Source organism: Mauremys mutica, chromosome 8 (assembly GCF_020497125.1).
Source record: "Mauremys mutica isolate MM-2020 ecotype Southern chromosome 8, ASM2049712v1, whole genome shotgun sequence".
Classification (NCBI taxonomy): Eukaryota; Metazoa; Chordata; order Testudines; family Geoemydidae; genus Mauremys; species Mauremys mutica.
The window spans coordinates 95,872,583-95,896,931 of NC_059079.1; the positions used below are offsets into that span (position 1 = coordinate 95,872,583).

Consider the following 24,349-nt stretch of genomic DNA (forward strand, 5'->3'; position numbering starts at 1 on the left):
TCTAGGTGTGCCTAGATTACCCATATGGATAAAGTATTCTAGGATAAGCAACAAAAAGTAAAGCCGAAAGGATTAATCAAAATTTACATTTTATAGTCAACAGGCACAGAAGTTAAATGCAGCTGTTCTAGGTGGCTTTTAACTGAACAGTCTGTATAATTAAATCTGAGATTCGTGTTGTCTATAATGTCTTTTTCTTTCAATACATTTTATAGGAAGACAGGATACTAGCCCAAGGAAGGATCTTATCTCTCAATTCTATATCCATGATCAAGTTGAAATGAATTTTCCAGGTTCCGTGTATCATGTGTATTGTCTCTCTTTTAAATTAAAGAATCCCTTATCTTTCCTTTGTCACAAAAACCTTAAATTAGTAGCCATTTTAAGAAAATTTAGTTTATTTTTTGCTGTTCAGTTTGGACAATCAAAGTGAACTAGTCAGTTTCATTTCCCAGGTGCCAGTTTTTATAGGGCTCAGTCTTGAAGAACAGATAAGCTGAATGGCTTTCAATCATTTTATCAGAGCTTTTTGTTCATGTTAACATTCCTGAAGATGCAGAGTAGTACATTCAAAGGTTTTCTAGCTGACAATTTTGTAGCCTGGTGTTAAGCTACCACAATTAAGAAATATCGTTTTTGCCCATCAAGACATGGTCTGAACGGACACACACTCTTATTCTGTTTGCATTGTAGACACTGCTGGGAAATACTTAAGTACAACCAAAATCTATCAATTTTCTTTTTAAATTGAATGTTTCCACTAATCAAGCTTAAAACTGTATTTTGGCCCTAATCTACTTTTTCAGTATCTCTTAAAGTTCATTATACTAACATAAAGTATGAGACAATCCGAATGAAGCTAAATATAGAGAAAAATTACAGTGAAAGTAAGCTAAAGTAAATATTTAAAAGGTTGAGTAATAGAAATTGAAGACGACTAATTTATTTAGAATAGAGTAACTGTTTTATCATGTAGATTTAAAATAGAATACTTCAGCAAACATTTTGAAAATAATTGGGCAGTTGTCTAAACTGTCAAATAATGGTCTCTTGAAATAATGTAACTTTTTATTTTGTTTGATCTTTAGACTGTAGCATCTTTCAGAAACCACTAATTTCTTCTTTGAGTAAAACACCTTGCATATGTGGTGCTACATAAATAACTGAATGTTGATTTACACTTACGACTTTTGTAGAAGAATAGTACACACAAACATCACTACTAGTGCCATCTTATTCATAGTCTTGTTTCCCTAATTACTTTGTCTTTATGCTTTCTCAAGTTCAAAGAGACACTTTTTAGACATCCTTTTTTTTTTTTTAATTTGGCCTTAGTGCTTATAATTAAAGCAGTGTGTCAGTTGAAGCAGACATCTCCTAAGTTAGATTTCAGTAAACTTTTTCTTAAAGAGAAATTTCCAGTTTCTTAACCCATAACGATTAGTGATTACTGACTATATGACAGGACAGTGGACGAGAGGCTGCAATATTGCTGTAACTGAGGTGTTTGCTGAAATATGTATTTAGAGCAGAAATGTCGTTTTTTAGGGAACCTAGAAACAAGAGCAAAGCTGAGGTCTAACTACGATAGAGGATGGACACCAAAGAAGCTGTGTTGGGGACAAAAACAAAGCAAAATAAGGTAGAGCAAAAGTAGAGGCCAAGCATTGGACACGGGAAGGGATGGAGTGTGGGTGGGGGTTGTATACTGAATGGGGGAAACACTCAGGGGATATTAAAAGGAAAAAAGTGGTGGAAGCTTTTAACAGTGAATGGCAAATCATACTACTTTTTTTAAACCAGCTTATTCTAACTTAAAATAATTATGCAGGTGAAATGGTTTGGAGGAGTAGGGGTTCGTTCACCTATGGATTCTGTGTGAATTTTTCTATTTTTGATCATTGCCTAAGCTCTACCAGTTTTACAGATATAAGCTAGTTGCTGATTGCAGGTTATAGCAAATACAGATGCCAGCTGTTTTTTAATTAAACTTCTGTTCAATTTTGGATATCTCCTGCTGTCATAAGGGGATTCTTCAATTGAACCATTCTGTTGGCAAACTGCATACAATGGAACTAGCTCTGTTCACTTTCATTCCTCACTTCTTTTCTGTGATCAGAAATTATGTTTTTGTTCATAGCAACATGAACCGTGAAGACCGGAATGTGCTGCGTATGAAAGAAAGGGAAAGGCGAAATCAAGAAATTCAACAGGGCGAAGAAGTCTTTCCACCTAACTCTCCTCTCTTTGCTGAACCATATAAAGTTGTGAGTTTATGCTATTATTAAAAATGCAGTTCCTTGTAGCAAAAGCCATATTTTTAATTATTTGGTTTCTAGACTTTTTTATGTGAATTTTTCTAGTGCACAGTTCTTGTGACAGTGATAAGAAGCAGGGCTTGAATGTGAGGATGGATGGTTACTAGGTAGCAGGACTAATAGATGCTCAAAATATCACTGAAGAATAAAGGCACTGCTTTATTTGAAAGGATGTGCTGAAAAGGATAATGAAACTTCAGCTAACTTTTCAGTTTCCTTCTGAATTTGTTCCAGCCACCCAAAACATTTCAAATGTTGGTCAAGTCTGTTATGGTGGCTAGCTTTTTTTTTTTTTAAATGCTTTTTAGCTTATTGTTTAGCATACTAACCTTCATCCACAGTACTCTAGCTACAGGTAAACCCAGGAACAGGAAGTTTGACTAGCAGGTTGATTTTTAAATACAAAACTGCTTAATAATCTGGGGTTACCACAATTTAATATAGCCAGGTTCCTTAAAATTAATTGACTATTGTGAGCGTAATTCAGGGTTTGGTGTAACTTTTTTTTTCTTTTCTTTACGAACTATTTAAAGTCTCTACCCATGACTTTAAACCCACACTAAAGTCTCTCCCAAGGATCTATTTAGGCCACACTCAACACCTATAGATGAACAATATTTGTGTCTGAGGCAGAAACTAATTTTGGAAGGGTAAGGTAATGACATCCATGATTTTAATTCTTTAGTATTCAAGAACCTTTTTAAAAAAAATTCTTTCAATGTACTCTCCTCTGGTAAGTGAGGAAATGAGACTTGGGTCTTGTCTGTATTAGACAAGAAAGTTTTGCTGCTTTAATGTTACTGTTATAGTTAAAGTGGTTAAGCCTCCTAGTATGGACATAGTTATACTGGCAGAGAAGTGCTTATTCCAGTTTGGTAAACAGAATTGGTATAGCTGCACATTAGGGCTCGGACCAGTAGAACTGTATCAATAAAAACAAAAATCACACCCTTAACTGACTTAATTCTACCAGTATAACCTTTTTAGGGCAGACTGGCCTTAAAATTCACTTAAGGGCTATTAGAGAAATAGCCTCAGTCTGAAAGATTAGTTCAGGGATTGCTTTTTTTGAACCCCTGCTATCTAGTCTACTGATAGTATTTGAGGTTCTTAATACTATACTCCTGAGGGCATTCTGCATGAAAAATTAAAAATTCTGCACATCATATTTTAAAATTATGCAGGTTTTATTTGTCAATAAATAAATGCAGAGGCTCCAGCATGGCAGTGGGGAGCACAGGCCACTGGCTGCCTGAAGGTGGGAGATCACCCTGCAGCCTCCTCACGGACTAGGTGATGAGGCTGCACCGGACCCTGACACAGCAAAAGGCCTGGGCCTGCCCCAGAAACACCCTGGGGCCCTGCCCCTCTGCACAAGGTGCACAAGGTGTGGGGCAGGCAGGCTCAACCAGGCAGGATCCAAGTGTGGAGAGGCTCTGGGGCGGGAGATCCACTTGCGGGGTGAGAGGATTCTGTGTGGGACAATCTGGGTGCAGGCAACTCAGTGAAGGGCCTAGGTGTGTGGGTGATCTCAATGCATAGAGGCTTTTTTTGGTGGTGTGTGGGGGGGTGTTTCCAGGTGCAGGGGCAATGGGACTCTGCAGGGACTTCCAGGTGAAAGTGCTTGGAGCTCAGTGGAGGGATCTGGGTGTTGGGGGAGTGGCGCTTGGTGGGGAGTGGGGTCTGGGTGGCACTTGGTGGGGAGGGGGGTCAGTGGCATGGGGATCTGGATGTGGGGGCTCAGGATGGTGGCAGGGGTTTAAGTGCAGGGAGCTCAGTGGGGGGTGGTCTGCGTGCAGGGGTAGGGGCTGGAGGCAGGGGGTTTGGGTGCAAGAGGCTCCAGATGCAGGGGTTGAGGTTCAATGTGGTGGGGTTTGGGTATGAAAGGGTAGGGGGGTTCTGGGTGTATGGGGTGAGGCTTGGTGGGGGTGTCTGGGTGTGGGAGGTCCGGATGCACGGGGGTTAGGCAGATGCAAGAGCAGCTCCTCATACAGTGACCGCTCCCCCTGCAGCTGAGGAGCGATGAGGGCAGGAAGCAGAAGAGGATGCTGAGCTTCCTGCAGCTGGGGTTGGGTCTGACACAGCCCCAGCCACTCCTTGCAAGGGAAGAGAAAGTCCTGTCCTCTTCTGCCTCCAGCCCAGCTGAGACTATCAGCTGATCCCAGCTCAGGGTAGGAACCACTAGCTGGGGTATCCCCAGCCCTGCGGTGATTTACCTCTCTGCCGCCTCCTCTGGTTGCCTGAAACGATGTACCTGTGCAGCTAGGGAGTGGTGCATGACTGCTTTTGCAGCTTCCCTTTGGTTCCCTGTCAGAGTGTCATTTTTCTGCAGGGAAGCAAAGAAATCTGCAGAGGACATGAATTCTGCACGCATGCAGTGACTCAGAATTCCCCCAGGAGTAATATCACTGGTACAATTGTTCATCACCAACCTAAAGCTATACTGTATAGAACTCATGTCTTTGATAAACACAGCCAAACTTTGGCCCAGGTTCTAGAAACAATTCTACTAGAAAGATACTTAAACAAAACGTCCACTGCTGTGTTCACAAATGAATACCGCAAAATTGTGCTAGAGCATGAATGGAGTTGACTAGAAACTGACTACAAAAACTAGTTAAATAAGTGGTTCGTTTTCCTTGTCCAAACTGAGAAGTGCATAAGTAAGAACTGCATAAATAATAATTAGATTCTTTCTTTAAAAGTGCCAGTGCCATTTTTGTGTGGCCAGCAATACTTCCTCACAACTCTCTTCTATAAGAATTTTGTGATCCTAGCTCAGGGCTTTGAACAAAACATTCTTTTGAACCACCTACCTTGTTCATATGGCTAAAGGAAAAATAATTTTGTATTTCCATAGAATTTTAGCAGAATTCAAAAGGAACTGTGGCATTAAGGCTCTTTAAACCTTTCCATTACATTTTTCTTTCTAACTGTTGGCTTCTTATTTCCTTAAACTACTTTGGACCATTTCCCCACAAGCTATCAAAATAAGTGTGCATGGGCCTCTACAGGGTGGCCTAGCTGATATATATATTTTTTCCCTCTGTACCTGCTGTGCCAGTAAGGATGTCTGTCATTAATGTCTAGAGGCAGGCAGCCACAGTCCATCCTCTGCTGAAAGAATGGTGGCTACTATGTGAGATTTAAAGCCAGGAACTATATGGAAACATCTTGGCTCAGTGAGGGATGTGGAAGACTGTGTGGAAGGGGACACTGAATATCGAAAATGGCATATAATAGCCCATCTTACCTATCTGGCAGTTGAACAGTCGTTATTTAAAACAGCTGAACTGGCCTCATATTAATAGATAAGGTTGGTTTTGTTTGTGCCAATCTCTAATCGTTTCTAACACATGAGGCAAAATTTTCTCCTTGACTTTCTAGCCAGTCAGTTGTCTTGTCTACTTTTGATAGATCTTGGTTTGTGTGGAAGATTCTGCCATTACAATATTACATGTTTTCCCCTGCACTCAGTCCATGATATTTCATAAACTAATATCTGTAATCTAGCTACCATTTTTTGGTAATAGGAAGCTGCATTTAATGTTAAACTCGATCAAGCTTTATGGATATGCTATTAGTTATATTAGCCCACTGAAGGCTGCTTCTTAGTGGTGCACAGCCAAATGGTCTTTTACTCTGTGGGATTTTCAGCCTTTAAGAATAAAATATGTATAGTTTGAAGACAGACGAGGGAGAGAGTAAAGATAAAATAATTTAAAAGGATGAGTGAAATCTTAAAAATAAGATGACGAGCTTTATAAATCAGAAGGGAATAATAACTACATAGTTCTTTGTGTATTAATTAGGAGAATAACTTAGTACTTCTCTAAAAATTTTCATTGGGATTCCCAGTCACCAATAGGAGCTGAGTGCCTAGCTCCGTTTGACAACACTGAAAAATCTCAGCCTCTTCCTGCTCTGAACTGGTATGCAGAGTCCATTTATTACTACTTATGTATTAAACTTAATAAATTATTTATTTAAATTGAAAGGGATTAAAATATTAAGAACAGGAGGTGAAACTGGGATGGATGCTAACTTAAGTTCTTAATTCTGAAGTTTGGGTTTACTACTCTAGTTTTGTGTCAAGTCAGCTTACATAAGCCAAGTTGTGTATAGTTTAGATTTAGGAATCTCATTTTAAAAATACTTTTTAAATGTATTTTTAATCTTATATTTGTTAACTTTGCACAGACCAGCAAAGAAGATCAACTGTCTAACCGTATTCAGAGCATGCTTGGAAATTATGATGAAATGAAGGATCTTATAGGAGACAGATCTCTACAAAAGCTTGTTGGTATTCCCAAACCAACAGTACCATCAACGCCAGATGAAAAATCAAACCAAAGTTTCTTTGGTGAACAGAGACACAGTACCAGCTCTCATCAGAGTAGCAAATGGACTCCTGTAGGACCAGCACCTAGCACTTCCTCCCAATCGCAGAAACGGTCCTCAGGTTTACAAACGGGGCACAGTAGTCAGCGGAGCAGTGGCAATAACACTAGCAGCAGTGGCCAGAGGCATGACCGTGACTCATATGGTGGTAGTAGCAGCAGCCGCAAAAAAAGCCAGCATGGATCAGAACACTCTAAATCCCGTTCTTCCAGCCCTGGAAAACCACCTGCTGTTTCTTCATTGAGCTCCAGCCATTCCAGGTCTCATGGAAGTGATCATCATAGCAAGGAACATCAGCGCTCAAAATCTCCACGGGATCCTGATGCCAACTGGGACTCACCTTCCCGTGTACCTTCATTTTCAAGTGGACAGCACTCTAACCAGTCTTTTCCTCCTTCACTAATGTCCAAGTCCAGTTCAATGTTGCAGAAGCCCACTGCCTATGTAAGGCCCATGGATGGACAGGAGTCTATGGAACCAAAGTTGTCCTCTGAACACTACAGTAGTCAAACTCATAGCAACAGCATGAGTGAGCTGAAGCCTAGCAGCAAAGCACATCTAACCAAGCTTAAAATACCTTCTCAACCACTAGATGTAAGTTGGTATTAAGTTTTGGGGGTTTTATCTTTTTTCAGCATCAATGGCTGGGATTTTCAGAGGTGCTTAAGGGAGTTGGGTGCCTAATTTCTATAGGCTCCATTTAAAATCCCAGCCTATATGGCTTCCATTAACTTACTATAAAAATACAGGACTTCCCATTGGAAAGGGAAGCAACTTTGTAGTTTGTCAGTGGGAAGTCACACATTTTTCTTTTGTATTTTAAGGAGAATTTTGTTTATTTCCTTCTACATCCCCAATGTGCATGTTATGGTTTTTACATAATTGCATACCATGTTGGAGCTTTTATGGTCTCTGGTTGTTTCTGATGAGTTGTATGTAATGGACTTTACTCTGTTATGTTCGATTGTGGCATAAACCAAATTATCTTTTGAAGTGTAGTAATTGTTGTGCATCTACAGTTTTCTAAAAACAATGTAATAGGTTTCAGAATATAGGCAATATTTTTTTTCTCTGTATAGGGCATATTTAGCTTAAACATGTTTTAGTGGTTTAGCTACTCTCGGAGTATTGAATATAGGTTGCCTGCATCTGCACAGCCATACTGGGGATCAATGTAGTTTAAAATTATTTTAATAAGATGCTATTGCATCTACTCTTAGCCACTTGAATAGCAATACACCTCTACCCCAATATAATGCTGTCCTCAGGAGCCAAACAATCTTACTGCGTTGTATTGAACTTGCTTTGATCCACCAGAGCGTGCAGCCCCTCCCCCCCCGAGCACTGCTTTACTGCGTTATATCCAAATTGGTGTTATATTGGGTCGTGTTATATTGGGGTAGAGGTGTAGCTAGGAGTCTTTTAGATATCCCAAATAAATGGCTAAATAAACTGTAGAAAAATAATGGCCATGATTACAAATCATGCATAAGGAAAGTCATCTATGCCACGTATTCACAAATGTGAGTAATTTATATTTTACACTAAGACAAGCAGTATTGCAGCTCTCCCCCCCTCTACATGTATTAGGACAAAGGTACAGGGAATTATTAAAGTACAAAACTGTAAGTAGCCCTTATTATGCTCTAATTAATAATGCAGTTAATGAGAGAACTTGAGTTTGGATAGTGGCCAGTGACTTGCCTCATGAACTTATAGTTTAAAAAATGAATAAAGCCAAACTTTCAGATGTTTGTAAGACACTGGCTTGTTAAAATCATGTTAACATTTAAGTTAGGAATACAGGTAAGGGATTAGAATAACATGATATTTAAGATATTATATCTGTGGGTGCCAGTGCTATATGAAATCTAGGATTTCTGCAGTTTTGGGAGATATGTGATCCTAAAACTATTGCTGGTTCTTTAGTCTAGCAGTGCTACTTCTCTCACTGATTCTGGATGAATATCATCAGGACTTGGGCCACAAACAAGTGTAACTTTAAATCCGGTGTGTTAAGGGGTAGCGGGGAGAAGCCTTAAGAGGTAGCGGGAAGAAGCCTTAAGAGGTATAAATGTAATAGTTAATCCTGAACTTTGATTCATAGGCATCAGCATCTGGTGACGTGACCTGTGTGGATGAAATTCTAAAAGTAAGTTGTCTTTTCTTCCGATTCTTGACTTTATTCATTAAATAAACACTGCTAAAGGGGGAAAATGGAGTACTTGCCCTGCCTACACATGAGAGAAAATCAGCAGTGTCCCAAGAATGTCACTTGCGCTACCTGACTCCCTAAAAACCATCAATGTGCGAAGAACTTGGATTCAAGTTTATGCTGCAACTGCTGTTAACCTTAAACCTGTGGTGCCCTTCAGTTTCTTAAATCTTCTTACTAAGTATTGACACAAATTGACATCTCTGTTTTAAACTTGCTGGTAGAAGTTTTGGAGGAACAGAAAGCAGCTTATCAGTTCTATGTATTTTCTTTATTGAATGTATTTTAGTGTCCATTTTCATGGACAAATATTTTTTTAAAGAATTTTCAGATTTCTCTGCAAAAGTTTTGTTCATTATATAAGCAGAGAATGGAACTGCATACTCAAAATGCTGTCAAATGGATATAGTAAACAGAAAAAAACAAATTAGTCTCTAATATTAAAGTAAATAGTAAATCTTAGGTTTTACGTCTAATGATTATAGGTAAAAATATTTCACACAGAAGTGTGTATAGCTTTTTGAAGTTGACATTTTGATGTGTTTTAACCTTTAACGTAAAATGGCTTTGCTGTTTGGTTTGGTTACAGGAGATGACCCACTCTTGGCCTCCACCTCTGACTGCTATTCATACACCATGTAAAACAGAGCCATCAAAATTTCCTTTTCCAACTAAGGTTAGTGACTGACAAACCTAACTTTATATCTGTTTAGTAGTTAAATATTGAGTGACATTAAAACTAGAGAAACTCCTTTTAAAGATCAAGAATTGCACTGCAGGGTTTTAAAGCTCTTGTTAAATTTAACTGTGCATTGTCATTTGGGGTTTATTTGAATACATGCTAACCCTTTGTCTGAAAATCCATCCTGGCTTTGCAGCAGTACCCATGATAGCCCTGTAAAGAGCACAATTCTGTTCTTTCCCCATCTGCATTCACTCAACTGCTGTATCTTCCTGAAAGGAACACAATTGGGAGGCAGTATCTGGCTTCTGTGGCTTCAGTCCCATTGAGAACAATAGGAAATGACAGCCATTTCGAAAGAGCAGTTCTTCATTGATTTTTCTGTAAATAATGTTATTTTCCAGCAGCAGGGGCTGAAGAAGAAACTTTGTTATGAAGAGCTTTGTTGTCATGACCATTGATCTTAAAAGGTTCTTTTAAAAAAGTACCCAGATCTGTTCAGTTGGGAAGGAAGGAAGGGAAAACTGGTGTGTGTGCATGCGCATGAGAATGTGGGTAGGATTAAGAGGGAGAGGGGAAACTGGACAGTACATTCTGGCTGCTTTGTGCTGGTCTGTAGTGGGGTATGCACTAGTAGATCTGGCCCTGAAAGTTTAAAAAAAACCTTATTTATTTAAGTTGATAGTACATATCTTCAGATCATTGGAAATATCACATAGTAACATTCTCTTTTAGTATTTATGTATAACATATTTAATTAAAAACAAAATAAGATTATTTCCAGATGAAAACTACATTAAATTGGCATTAAGGTTGAATACGTGTCATAACTTAAAAGCATCTAGGGATCCTGTAATTATCCCCAAAGTCAAGCATCACAAATGCAGGGAATGCGAAGGTATGGTTAAGCTTACAAGAAATTTGGACATATAAAGTATGGTAATGCACAGTTACGCACTTAGAACAGAGGTGGGCAAACTACAGCCCGTGGGCCATATCCAGCCTGTGGGACCCTCCTGCCCGGCCCCTGAGCTCCTGGCCCGGGAGGCTAGCCCCCGGCCCCACCCCTGCTGTTCCCCCTCCCCCACAGCCTCCGCACGTCCCGCCACCGGTGCAATGCTCTTGGTGGTGGGCTGCGAGCTCTTGGGGCAGCACAGCTGCAGAGCCTGGCCTGACCTGGTGCTCTGTGCTGTGCAGCGTGACTGTAGTGCTGCCAGCCACCGGTGCTCCAGGCAGCATGGTAAGGGGGTGGGGGGGAGGGGGTTGGATAGAGGGCAGGGTAGTTCAGGGTGGTGGTAAGGGGGTGTGGGTTTGGATAGGGGTCGGGCGGGGAACAGGGGTTGAATGGGAGCCGTCAGGAAGGAGGGAGGGGTTGGATGGGGCGGCAGGGGGCAGTCAGGGGACAGGGGAAAGGGGTGGTTGGATGGGGCAGGGGTCCTGGGGAGGCCGTCAGGAATGAGAGGAGGGATTGGATGGGGTGGTGGGGGGCAGTCAGGGGCAGAGGTTCCGGGGGCGGTCGGGAACAGGGTGGGTTGGATGGGACAGGAGTCCGAGGTGGGGAGAGGATCCAAGGGCGAAAAGCAGGGGGGTGGCGGGCCACGCCCCCTCCCCTAACCGGCCCTCCATAGAATTTTCAAAACCCGATGTGGCCCTCAGGCCAAAAAGTTTGCCCACCCCTGTCTTAGCACAATCTTAACTCTGCTCAGTTGGCTTTTTCGTCCCCTTGCCCCATGGTATCATTAATGTAGAATTACAAATACTGATTTTTAAAGAGAGTCAATGAAATGGTCACACACTAATAACAATTGTATGTTTGTTAGCCCGGTGTCACTTTCCAGAACAAGGCATCACTAGAAGAAGACAGTGCTGCTCTTACATCCCTCTAGCTTACATCTATACCTCCTTGTTTCTAGTGTGTGATCAACAGTGAAAGAACATTGCAATATCATTCTGCTCCAGAGTTAACACACCATGAAAATGGATTGGGGCAGTCTGCTCCTCCCTTGGCACTCTTTCAGCATTTACAGGCTCAGCAAATGTTACTTCATAAATAAGCTTTATAATGTTAACTGAATAATCTTCAAAGTCATAAGGGCTAGACTTATTTTTTGTAATGAAATCTGAGATTTTGGAGCATTGCGGGCAGACTCCAGAGGAAAGTAAGAGCCCACTGAATGACCCATTTCGATCCCTGATAGGGAATTGTTGAGTTATAAGTATATTTCACTTGAACACAGAAAAACAACTGACAAAAATAAACTTCATCTACTTCATTCTTAACATCTTATATCACTTGCTTTTTTTGGGGGGGAAGGGGAGGGTGGAGCACTGTCCTCTATGTAATCTCCAAGATTAATGTAGCTCCCTTGAGCTGTGGTGAAAATTATTAATATGGTTCTCTAAAATGCTCTGGCCAGGTCTCATGACAGTCCATGGACATCACCTCCACGCCTCTGCTGTCAATACATACCCACAAACAGAGACCCATCCTCCCTGAAGAGAGCAGCATGGGGGACCTGCAGAGCCCTATACCTGTCTTTCCCCTTTGAACTGTATGTTCTTGTTTGCTGCTGTCCAGTGAGCTGAGAATTTACAAAGTATTCTACAACAATTCCTAGATTTACTTCCTGATGCAAATCCAGAAATGAGTCTCATTATTTCATTATCTATTCCCTTTTGGTAATTACTGATCTTATCAGTGTAATGACAGATCTAAAAATCTTGCACACGCTAATTTCATCCAAGCTTAATTTGCTGAGTGATATAAAATTGGCAACCCAGCAGTAATACTTAAAATATTTGATTGTTAAGAGAACTAAGTTAACTTTCATAATATTCATAACTAGTAGGTAATAACCCCAGCATGCTTGAAGAAGAAATCTGTTTCTTTACAAAATGTTTTTTCTCTATCTTGCAAACATGTGCCTATTTGTTATTGTAGGGTTGTTTATGAATTGTTTGGTTTGTGGGCCTTTGACTTGACTTTCCTCATAAGCATATATATTGAATCATTTGTATGGGGTGGGGGAAAGAAGCTATATTAGATTACTTGGCCTTGCTGACATACAAGAACAAAAAGAGAGGTCATATTTTTGGACATTTATCAACCTGGATTGTGTTTCTTAAACCAGCTTGCAAAAAATTCCATTTATGGCTTCTTCTTGTCTTCTGACTTCTAGCCAACTTTTTTATTCCATTACTATGCATCTTAGATGAGGAACTCTGTTAAATACTCTCTGCGGATCCAAAGCTTATAATTTCCTCTGCCATGTTGTACCCCCGGTCATTCTTGGCAGGAATATTTTCCAAGAATTCCAGCAAATTAGTGAGCCATGGGTTTGTTTAGCCTGAAACCATAATGGAATGTAGAAAACAAAACAAAACAGTGGTTTACTTTAATCAAGCTATACTGTCCTAAGAGGACTTGATCTCTTCAGAAACTGTACTTTCTTCACACGTAATATGCTGCTAGGTTTCACAGCATTCTACTTGTGTGCTAACACTTGGTGTGTTTCGCATACCATACGACAAACGTAAGCACTTTTCAGTGGACTAATGTGTCAGCTTAGATAGTTAGGGCAAGGACTGTCTGTTTGATGCAAATTGTGCCTAGCCTGGTGGTCTCAGATTCCTGATTGGGCCTATTGGTATTACCTTAACATATTTAATAATGGTAAAGCAGGTCCTAAGCAAGAACAAAGCTGCATTAAATTGGCTTCCTTACAGGATTACCCTGTAGATCTTTTGTTGTAAGAAATCTGGGTAAAATTTTTGATGGAGCATAGGACCCTGAATGCTTAAGTCACTTTTGAAAATTGTATATGCTGTCATTTGGTTTGAGCCATGGTCTGAGGCTTGAGGTTACTGCTCCAGCCTCAGGTAGATTTCCGGCAGATGACTGTCAGACTCCAAAGCCAGAATATTGGTATTGTATATAAAATATCTGTCTGTGTTTATATGCGTAGATAGACACATACCACCCAAACATCTTAAGAGCCAAGGGTTTTTTGTACGGGTGAAAGTTGCTCAGTTGTGAGTCTGAGACTGAAGTCTGCTCTCCACAAACCAAATATTATGGCAGCATTGTAAACTTCTGCCCTGGAGTACCTCAGCTGTGACCTAGAGGAGGGATGGCTAAGGAAGGGAAGGAGAGTTTTGTTTCCAGGTTTATTTGGTCGTTGACCTCTCGGAGAGTATCAGCAATGGCATCGATATAGGGTTGATTGTGCTGCTGCTAAGTTAGTAATATGGAAAGTGGAATTGAGACTACGGTCTCATTTCAAATAGAATCCAACAGCCATCAAATGGCAACCACTTTCAGTCACTGCTACCTGGACTAGAGCCAAGTTGGCAACCTACCTAAGTACTGCATTACCATTCTGCCCAATTATATCCAGTCTTCCCTCTCTTTGCTTTTTATGTCTAAGTGCAGTTTGCTTTTGCTTAAATCTCTTCATTGCCTGTCCTGACCAGTCTGTCTGCTGTTACTCCCAGTAGATTAATATGGTCTCCTTCCTCTCCATTGTTTCTCATTTGTCCTTTCCTAAGTAGTCCCCAGGGAGATGATACTGCTGGAAATAACTTTATAGCTGTAAGCTTGTGCTTTTACTCGTCTGAGTTTCTTAAAGTGAAATGTGTTCAAAACCAAAATAGATTATTGGAAAATGGATTTAAAACAAAATATATCTTCATCAAAGTGCACCCTCAGGGAATGCTATGGTGTGACTTAAAAACATTTAAGTGACACCAATGGATAATTGCGCAGACATTGTTTTATAGCAGTCACAATGTGTACATAAGGAAGAAACAGATGTAAATTGCTATTTGTATGCCTGCCCCAGGACGGCAGCTGTCTACCAGTGCTATTGAAATTAGGCAGCACAATAATTTTCCCACTATGCTGTCTTCCATTTTGAATGATAGCCTACCGCTTTTGGCCTGCTGACTACTTTTGGCCAGGGAGGCAAAAAGAAACCAAATAGCAGATAATCATTCTGACGTTCAGTATGTCTGTGAAATATAAAAATCCCTCATTGCTTTAACCTTTTCCTTTTTTCTAAAGTTTATCTGGTAATTATCTATTGAAGCTGGGAAGATGTCACAAGGCTTCATTTTGAGTTAATTTAAATTTTTACTCTTTTCTTTGACTAAAAAAGCAATTTTTAAAATAAAACATATAAAACAAGATATCTTTGGGAAGAGGGATGTCTTTAGCAGGACACAGTGAGCTTTATACACTGCAGTGAAGAACTCCAAAGAAATAAAACCTCATGTATTACTGCTTCAACAACTTACCCATCTGCAATAAAAATTTGAAAAGCTGTAAAAGATTTTTAAGAACCTCTAAACATGTTGTGTAAAGCTCTTGTTCGTTCAGAATGTTTACAGATACCATTATGTACATGCAGCACTTCAGTGAGCCACTTGCTATGGGAGATCAGTTTACAGGCTTATTATAGAAGCTACAACCCACTATTGGTAGATTACTTGATTCTTCTTGGCAAACTAGTGAAAGAGTATTTCAATGAAGTATACTAGATTCAATTTCCTAAGTAGTGCATTTCAAATTGAGTCATGTATTTTCAGCTATTTCATATTTTTAGGGCCAAAGCTGGACTGCTTTAAAACAAGGTTATGGTCAGAAAAGGTGACTATATAAATATGGCATTCTTATTTGGCAGTCTGCTCCCTGTACCTACTCAATCAGATCTGTTTATTTAAGGACTATAAAACAAGCTTTTGGTTTTTTTAAAATTATATTTAGCAGGATTGAGTTTGCACTACTGTGTGGGGGAGAGCTGGATTTTCTGGAATTACTTCTGGTGCCAGAGCCTCTACTGCTGATGTCAGAGCCAGAATGAACATGGCTTGATTTTCATGGTTAGATTTCCATATAATTTGAGTATGTAATTTACATAAGCGAATGAGTCTAACTTGTGAGCACTGCTAAGATAATTGTACACGAATTAGTTGCATGGGTAACTGGAGGGACAGATGGGGTGATGTAGGAGGGGAGTATGGGCAGGTCTAGCGAAGTAAGTCCCTGCGCTAAGACCATGTGCTTGGGCTTGGAATGTCTTTTGGGATAGGTGCAGGGAATTTGAGCCCAGAGGAACAATCAAGTACCCTCATTCCTTGCTTTTGCTTCACTCTTCTACTTAAGTCCTAATACACTGCAGTCATTTAAATGAATTGGGGGCAATATGACTCAACCTTTACTTTCATCATTAGTTCAAACTCCCTTTTGAAATCTTATGTAACTTTTTATTCCCTTAGGAGTCTCAACAGTCCACTTTTGGCACTGGAGAGCAGAGTGAGTATTTAAAGTCATTTCATATATTTTAAAAAATATTTATATAAAATGTCTTCATGTTATGATTAACATCCCAAATGCCTCTTGGGCTTCTTGGCTTTTTTTAATCTAAATCTTCCAGAGAGGTCACACAGGTTAAAACCCCAAGTTAGCATTTCCATATTTTCTTCAAGTCTTACTCTATAAAACAGATAATTGGCTTTCTTTTACAAGTCCTGTTATATGAACTGAAAGGTAATGATTAAACTGCATTGTGGTTGCTGGCTTCTAGAGGAAATACCTAGCCTGTACCCAGTCATACTACTGTAATCCTCTGAAAGATGCTTTCTCTTTAGAGCTGATTGAAAATCATAGTGATAATTGTATGCGAAAACTCAAACCCCAGTTTCTGAAAGTCTGATGTCCAGCAGGCAAATTAATGTGTGTAGTAGAATAAAGCATAAGGTTTGTCTTAAAGCTGGGACAATAGCCATTCCACACTGTAGCTTCCCCTTGCTGTGGCACTCCATGCTCACCTTATTGGGCATAATTCAAAATGGAGAATATGGTAATATCAGGAACTCCAGGGTATGATTATGCATATGCTCAATCTCCGCTGCGACCAGAGCTTTTTTTCAGAATTTGAACAAAAGCAACAAAGTTCTTGTTGAAATGTCTTTTTCCTTTTCCACGAGAATTACTCAAATGGATTATTTACAGGTAGTGCATTTAGTGTGATTGAAACACAGCCCACACTTCTTCACTTCCATCAGGCTTTACCCTTCATACCCCAAATAATTAATCAGATTAAGTAGTAAAAGCAGAGAGAGGCTTATTCTTATATATTGACAAGCCACTTACTCTGAACACACAATAAAGAGAGGAATTAAGGAAATAAATTCAAACACTTAATTAGAAAACCCATTGCTGTGGTATATGGGCCTATCTATAAATGCTTCATGTAGAAATGCACTGTAAAATGGAGAGAAGCCAGCCTGATCAGAGGCTAGGAGTAATTCTCAACTCCTAAATATTTCATTGAAAACAAAATTATGACCACTTCAATTCTGACTTCTGTTGTGGTGCCCTGGACAGAAGTTAGGAATTTCAAGTGACCTACCTTGATTGGCCAAAATGGTGGGATCCTTACTCAGCTACTGCAGAGCTGAGTAGGGATGATGCTGAAGCTAATTTTAACATGACACTACCGGCTGAGTAACTCCACGTCTCTGCATGCAGAAAGCAGTATAATTTTTTCTAGAACAGTGTTTTTAACTGAGAGAAGGAAAACAATTTCTTTCACAGCATTCAAAATAAATGAAACTTACTGCTGTCTTAAAAAAAAAAAATCACTTGAAATCTGGTCCAGTTTTGTATATTCAGGGTATGTGTACACAGCAAAGAAAAACCCATGTCTGGGCTGTGCCTGCTGACTTGGGCTCGTGGGGTTTGGGCTGCGGAGCTGTTTCGTTGCTGTGTAGACTTCCAGGCTCAAGCTGGAGCCCAAGCTCTTGGACCCTGCAGGGTGGGAAACAGCGCTGCAGGCCCAAATTGGCTGGAATGCCAGCTGCAGGTTTTTCTTTGTTGTGTAGACATACCCTCACTGTTCTTGTTGGTGCAGTTTCCTGCTGTGCTAGCCTTTCACCTCTGGATCTTCTAGTTCAAATCTAGGTAAGCTGATATTAGTGAAATAATTCTATTAGTCCCATTCTAATTCATGTATAACTACACCAAGCAAATAGAACAATTCAGCATGATTGGCTCTGCTTAAGAGAACCGTAAAGCAGGCATAGAATGGGTGTATTGCATGTCAGAGTTGAGGTGCATTGATGGAACCATGTGGGAAGTTTGCATAACACCTGCTTGCATCGTATCTGGCTTAAACCAGTTGTGTTAGTCCTTCCATTCTTCAAGTGCTAAATTCACTCAACTATTCTTGCCTCCAAGTTAATCTAGGATTTTTATTTCTTGTAACTTTGAAGTGTCTTATTTTGCTGCTCTTTTTTAAGGAGTGTTCTTTTTTCCTCCCCCCAGAAAGATACAATCCGTCATCAAAAACGTCCAATGGCCATCAATCGAAATCGTAAGTTGCCCTTATAAAAGGATTAGAACATCCTCTCCAGTATTTCCCAAACTACTATTTCTGAAGTGTTTTTGAAGGATTTTGTCCCATTAAGATGACTATAGCCATTTCTCCACACTTTAACGTGAATATAACCGTTCTTCAAGTGTTGGCTCATGTCCATTCCATGTTAGGTGTGTGTGCTCGCCACGTGCACTGGTGCCGCACTTTTTCCTTTAGCATTATCTGTAGGGAACCAGCTCTGGTGCCCTCTGGAGTGTCGCCCACATGGCGCGGTATAAGGGGCACTGCTGGCTCCCTCCATCCTCAGTTCCTTCTTGCCACCAGTGACTGTGCTGGAAAATCTGCTGCTTCGGCTAGCGTTGTTTCGTTCTCTGTTCTTGCGAACTTTGAAAACCTGTAAAATAGTTTGTATATAGTTAGTAGTTTCTTAGTTAAACCCTTAATAGTTGTGTTCAACTCTTCATTAGTCCCGAACGGGACTCAGCCAGGGGAATGGACATGCCCACTTCCCCAGGCTTTAAGCCCTGTGATCATTGTAAACAGCCTATGCCTGTCAGCGATCTGCATACCAGCTGCCTAAGGTGCTTAGGCAAGGAGCACGTAAGTGACAGGTGCTGTATCTGCAAGTCCTTTAAACCTAGGATGAAGGAGGAGCGTGAAACTCGTCTAAGGGCGCTCCTAATGGAGTTGGCACTCACTCCAGCACCGGAGCAGCGGTCCAACTCCACAACAAGCACCGTGGCTCCAGTCATGAAGCTGAAGAAGGTGAAGGGACGATCTCCTACAAAGAGAGGGCTGGAGCTGAGCCACGACCCATGCTGGGCAGCTCAACACCCCCTTCAAGAAGTCGGGCTCCAGCTCAAGTCAAGCAGTGCAGCCCATCCCATACTTTGCCTGCAACTTTGGATAGCGGTGCAGGACACGACCAGCTTCAGGTGCCATCGATGCCCAAAGCCCTTCAAGCAGCTCAGGAAATCCTGATGCTACTGGTGCTGCCCACACCGGCTCCAGTGGTACCCCGGTCTCAGGGAAAGCCTGCTTTGGGACCTATGCGTGTGTCCCTGCCTCAGTAGCACTGTTCCCCATCGAGAGTGACCTCCCGCCATCACTCGCCCATGTGAAGTTTTCATGCTTTGGACTAGAGAGGCAGGCTCAGCAGATCCCCCTTTCCCACAATGGGGGCACTGATCAAGGGAGTTGAGGTGTTCCTCGCTGGTGGATTGGCGCAGAGCCTCTGGGGCACATGCCACTCAACAAGATCTCTGGGACTGGCCCCGAATGTCTCCAAGGGCCTGGTACTGATCACTGGACCGATCGGGAAGCAGAGACCGCCGATCACCTGGTCGTCAGCACCTGTCTACTAGGAGGAGATAGGAACCTCCTGAGAAGGGCTCCCGACAGCTGGCCCGTAGTGGCTCCCAGTCCCGTTTGACATCCTGGTATCGGTCGAGCAGCGAGGCGTGGATCACTGGGTGTCTGACGCAGATACGCCAAACAGTCTCCAAAATTCTGACCGAGACGTCTGACTCGCTCAGACAGGTCAGCTTCGGGTCCCAGCAACCAACGCTGGTTCGGACAAGAGCCACCAGTCCGCCCGTTCCTGGTCGCCCAGTACCGACCGCTCTGCTTACAGCTCCGGTACGGAGCGATGTTCCCTGACTGCAGGACGAGGCCTGATACCTATGGTGTTGCCGGCATCAACGGCACCAAAACCAGTTCCATGGCCCCGAGCGCAGTGGCTGGCGCCATGGTACCTGTGGAACCCTTGGGAGTTCACCCAACCATCCCAGGCTGCCCGATCGGTGTCAGGAGCCCCGGAGAGGCCAGCGGCCTCGGTATCCCCTCCCCCTCTGGTTCTCGAGGCTTTGGGGAGTAAGACCCCACAGGTTCAGGAGTACCAAGGGAGCAAGCTGCTGGACCACCAATGGACGTGGAGGTTCCCGCATCACCGGCATTAGCCTTGTCTGGCAATGACGAGGACATCTCAGGGCCTACTCACCCAGTTCCTCAGGATGATGCTAAAGCACACCAAGAACTTTAGAAGAGGATCACTTCCAACCTGGTGCTTCAGGCAGAGGAATTGGAGGAGCTATCTGTTTGATGTCCTCTGTTCCTCGGCTCCCCGAGGCTTCCAAGAAGGAGGTCCGAGTGATTCTCGATTGAGGGCATGACCATGGCCAGGGAAGCCCTCCAGGTGGCATCGGATGCTGCTGATGTTGCTGTCTGCACCATGGCTTCTGTTGTCTCCATGCGGCGAGCTTCCTGGCTGCTCCTCTCTGGGTTGTTCTCTGAGGCTCAGCCATCAATGCCCTTCGTCCGAGTCCTATTTGCAGAGCAAATGAACAGCAAGTTGCATGGCCTCAAGGACTCCTGCACCACCTTGAAAACCCTGGATCGGTACATCCCAGCCCCAATGCATAAGTGGTTCAAACCGCAGCAGCCTCAAGTCCAGGGGAGCCAGCCTTGGCAGGACCAGCCCTACAAATGAGCCAAGGGCAACAAACGATGTCCGAGCCTCCACCCTCTGCCCAGTCGGGCTCAACCCATGCCAAGCAAAGGGCCAAATGGTCATTCTGAGGGTGCACCCGAGGGCGACCTACCAGACTATTCTCCGGATCCATCTGTCCCAGTGTACTCCAACTGCCTTTCCCTTTTCTTCCTTGCTTGGACCGCTGTAACCTCAGACCAGTGGGTCCTCAGCACAGTGGAACAGGGTTATGCTCTCTAGTTTCTTTCTTCTCCCACCCACCTTGACCATCTCTCACAAGAGTCTCCTCGCGCAGGAGGTAAATGGGTTGCTGCAGCTGGGTGCAGTGGAAGAAGTTCCTCTCGAGTACAGGAACAAGGGGTTCTATTCCTGGTACTTTTTAATCCCAAAGGCCAAGAGCAGTCTATGGCCCATCCTGGACCTGTGAGACCTCAACAAGTACCTAAAGAAGCTAAAGTTCCACATGGTCTCCCTGGCTTCTGTTATCCCCTCCCTGGATCCGAGAGACTGGTATGTCACCCTTGACTTGAAGGATGCATACTTCCACATAGTGATCTTTCAAGGACCCAGATGCTTCCTCCAGTTTACAGTGGGACCTCACCACTACCAGTTTGCAGTCCTCCTGTTCGACCTGGCGACAGCACCGAGAGTGTTTACCAAGTGCATGTCCATGTTAGCGGCTTACCTTAGGCGCCGGGGCATCCAGATCTACCTGTACCTTGATAACTGGCTTGTCAAGGGCAGTTCCAGGTCTCAAGTCCAAAGGAATGACATGGTGCTTCAAGCCACATGCTGCTCTCTGGGCCTTCTGATAAGTGACAGAAAATCGACGTTTGTGCCAGTGCAGAGGATAGAGTTCATTGGAGCGATCCTTGACTTGACCTGTGCCAGGGCGTTCCTGCCACGGGACAGGTTCCTCGCACTGACGAACCTCGTTGTGGAAGTCTCCACGTTCCCGCTGACTACACTGGTTTGGCACGCTTATGAGCCTGGCAGCAGGTCCTCCCTGGCCCCTGCACAACCAACCAGACTTTCTGTCACAGGATCACGGTTGGCTCCTATACCCCAACCTCGAGTCCATCCACCTCTCGGTGTGGATGTTGTGTGGCTGAACCTGGAGGACCAGAAGGAGTCCAACAGGTCCTCCTGGAAAGTAGGAAGCCCTCAACTAGACTGACTTACCTGCCAAGTGGATGAGGTTTTCCCATTGGGCATCTGAATGGGGCATCTCTCCCTCGCGTTCCTCCATACAGACTGTCCTGGACTTCCTGTTCCATTTGAGGAACCAGGGCCCGGCACACTCTTCCATTAGAGTGCATCTTGCGGCCATCTCTGCTTTTCACCCACCAATCCAAAGACAATGTTTTCCCATGACATGATGGTCAGATTCTTGAGAGGGCTTGAGAGAGACTTTCTGCAGGTATGGGCCCCTGTCCTGCAGTCGGATCTTAACATAGTCCTTTCTAGGCTCACCGGCCTGCCCTTTGATCCAGGGTTCCTGCTCCTTTTCCCACCTGTCGTGGAAGGTCGTGTTCCTGGTGGTGGTGATGTCGGCGAGACGAGTCTCTGAAATTAAAGCCTTGATCATTTATGGTGTTTCTGAGGTCTTCTACAAAGACCAGGTTCAGCTGTGGCCCAACCCAGCCTTCCTGACAAAGGTGGTATCAACCTTCCATATGAACCAGGACATCTTCCTCCTGGTGTTCTGTCCCAAACCGCACAGGACCAGTGAAGAGAGGCGTCTTCACGCATTGGACTGCCGAAGGGCCTTGGCTTTTTACTTAGAACGTGTCAAGCCTTTCTCAAAATCAACTCAGCTCTTCGTTGCTATGGTAGACAGGATGAAAGGCCTTCTGGTGTCCTTGTAGAGGATTTCCAATTGGATCACCTCGTGCATAAGGACCTGTTACGACCTGGTAGAGGTTCCGCCGCCGATTGTCAGAGCCTACTTGATGAGAGCTCAGGCATCTTTGGTGGCCTTCTTGGCACATATCCCTATCCAGGACATCTGTAGAGCTGCAACGTGGTCCTCTGTTCACATGGTCATGGCTCATTATGCCTCACTCAGCAGGCCAGGGATGACTCTGGGTTCGGCAGAGCTGTGTTGCAATCTACACATCAGCTAACTCCTACCCACTTCCAGGGGTACTGCTTTGGAGTCACCTAATATGGAATGGACATGAGCAAGCACTTGAAGAAGAAAAGACAGTTACCTTTTCCGTAACTGGTGTTCTTCGACATGTGTTGCTCATGTCCATTCCACAACCTGCCCTCCTTCCCCACTGTTGGAGTTTCTGGCAAGACGGAACTGAAGGTGAGGAGAGCCGATGGAGCCCCTTATACTGTGCTATGTGGGCACCACTCCAGAGGGCGCCAGAGCCGGTCCGCTATGGATACCACTAAGGGAAGAACATCCAGCACCAGTGCATGTGGTGAGCGCACACACCTAATATGGAATGAACATGAGCAACGCATCTCGAACACCAATTACAGAAAAGGTAACTGTCTTTTCTTATGTCGAATCTTAATTCTTGTTGATTACCAGGAAATGGCTACCCAAGCTCATGTGAAAAGAACACTTTCCAAGATAGTCTCAAATTTTGTGTCTACCAACTGCTGGTTCGCAAGGGCACATGTATGCATGTTGCTTTTTCTGCTCTCCTTTTTTTGTTGCACACTAGCAGGATATTTAAATAAGATTTCTATTCTTGGGATTGCTGTATGTTTCAGTACTTTTGACAAGAATGAGGAGGGCAGGTAGGGTAGAGGGACCTTTTAAAATAAATGTTCATGGTTGCAGAGAAATCCAGTTACTTGGGTTGTGAAGTTATGATCTACTTTAAGCTGCTAACACAGGGGTCTCAAACACACGGCCCGTGGAGTTATTTGCTGTGGCCTGCCAAGCTCCTCATGCCCCCCCCCAAGTTATTTGCTGCGTTCACCAAGCTTCCTTCACCTGCCATGCTCTTCTCCCCCCCCCCCCACTCCAGTGCTCTGCTTACCTCCAGGTGCTTCCTGCTGCCAAACAGCTATTTGGCGGCGCTTAGCACTTTCCAGGAAGGATGAGGAGGACTGGGGAGGGACGTGCGCTCAGGGGAGGAGGCGGGGTAGGGGTGGGGATTTGGGGAAGGGGTTGGAATAGGGGCAGGGAGGGGGTGGAGTTGGGGTGGGGACTTTGGGGAAGGGGTGGGGGAGAGGTGGGGCAGAGGCAGGGCCTCATGGAAGGGGTTGGAATGGGGGCAGGGCCGGGGGCAGCAGGAGGGGTGTGTGTCAGTGATGCGGCCCTTGGGCCAATGTACTAGTCCTTATGTGGCCTTCATGGTCATTTGAGTTTGAGATTCCTGTGCTAACAGTTACAAAAATGGTTTAGGGAGCTGTGATGTTTTGTAGTCAGAGGATATTGTATGGAGTATGCTTAAGGAAGCTTAAATTTTGGGCCCTGTCTTCTGCTTGAATACCAAACATTTATCATACAGATGTTGTTACAAATGTGACAAACTATATTACAGTACCTATAGACTGAACATTACACTTCATCTGTCTGCTACACAACCATAAAAAACAAAACAAAACTGCAGTATAACTAGAAGCTTCTTGATTAGTGTTTTTTTTCCCCTCATAAATTTTTGGTGACTTTATTCTTTATAATGAGCAAGTTGGGTGGAAATTTGACACCTGATGCCCAAAGGTTAATTGTTCCTAGAAAACGCACATATGTACACCAAAGTAAGTCTTTAGTGGCTGGCTGTATATTACTCCTGGGGGCATTCTGCGCCAAAGAATTAAAAATTCTGTGCACAATATTTTAAAATTCTGCAAATTGTATTTGTCAAAATAACACTACATAATCACTCTAGTTTCAATTAT

General features: G+C 43.1%; 1 protein-coding gene across 1 annotated transcript in view; it reads left to right on the plus strand.

Annotated features, from left to right (window-relative positions):
- The window catches only part of AFF4 (AF4/FMR2 family member 4), a 74,645-nt gene that overhangs the window by 20,999 nt on the left and 29,297 nt on the right, over positions 1–24,349 (plus strand). Inside the window, exons 2-8 of the mRNA XM_045027022.1 lie at positions 1,549–1,642; positions 2,141–2,267; positions 6,519–7,313; positions 8,827–8,871; positions 9,524–9,610; positions 15,893–15,929; positions 17,943–17,991. Of these exons, the coding sequence (XP_044882957.1) occupies positions 2,145–2,267; positions 6,519–7,313; positions 8,827–8,871; positions 9,524–9,610; positions 15,893–15,929; positions 17,943–17,991 (1,136 nt within the window). The 5' untranslated portion in view covers positions 1,549–1,642; positions 2,141–2,144. The remainder of the gene's footprint in view (positions 1–1,548; positions 1,643–2,140; positions 2,268–6,518; positions 7,314–8,826; positions 8,872–9,523; positions 9,611–15,892; positions 15,930–17,942; positions 17,992–24,349) is intronic.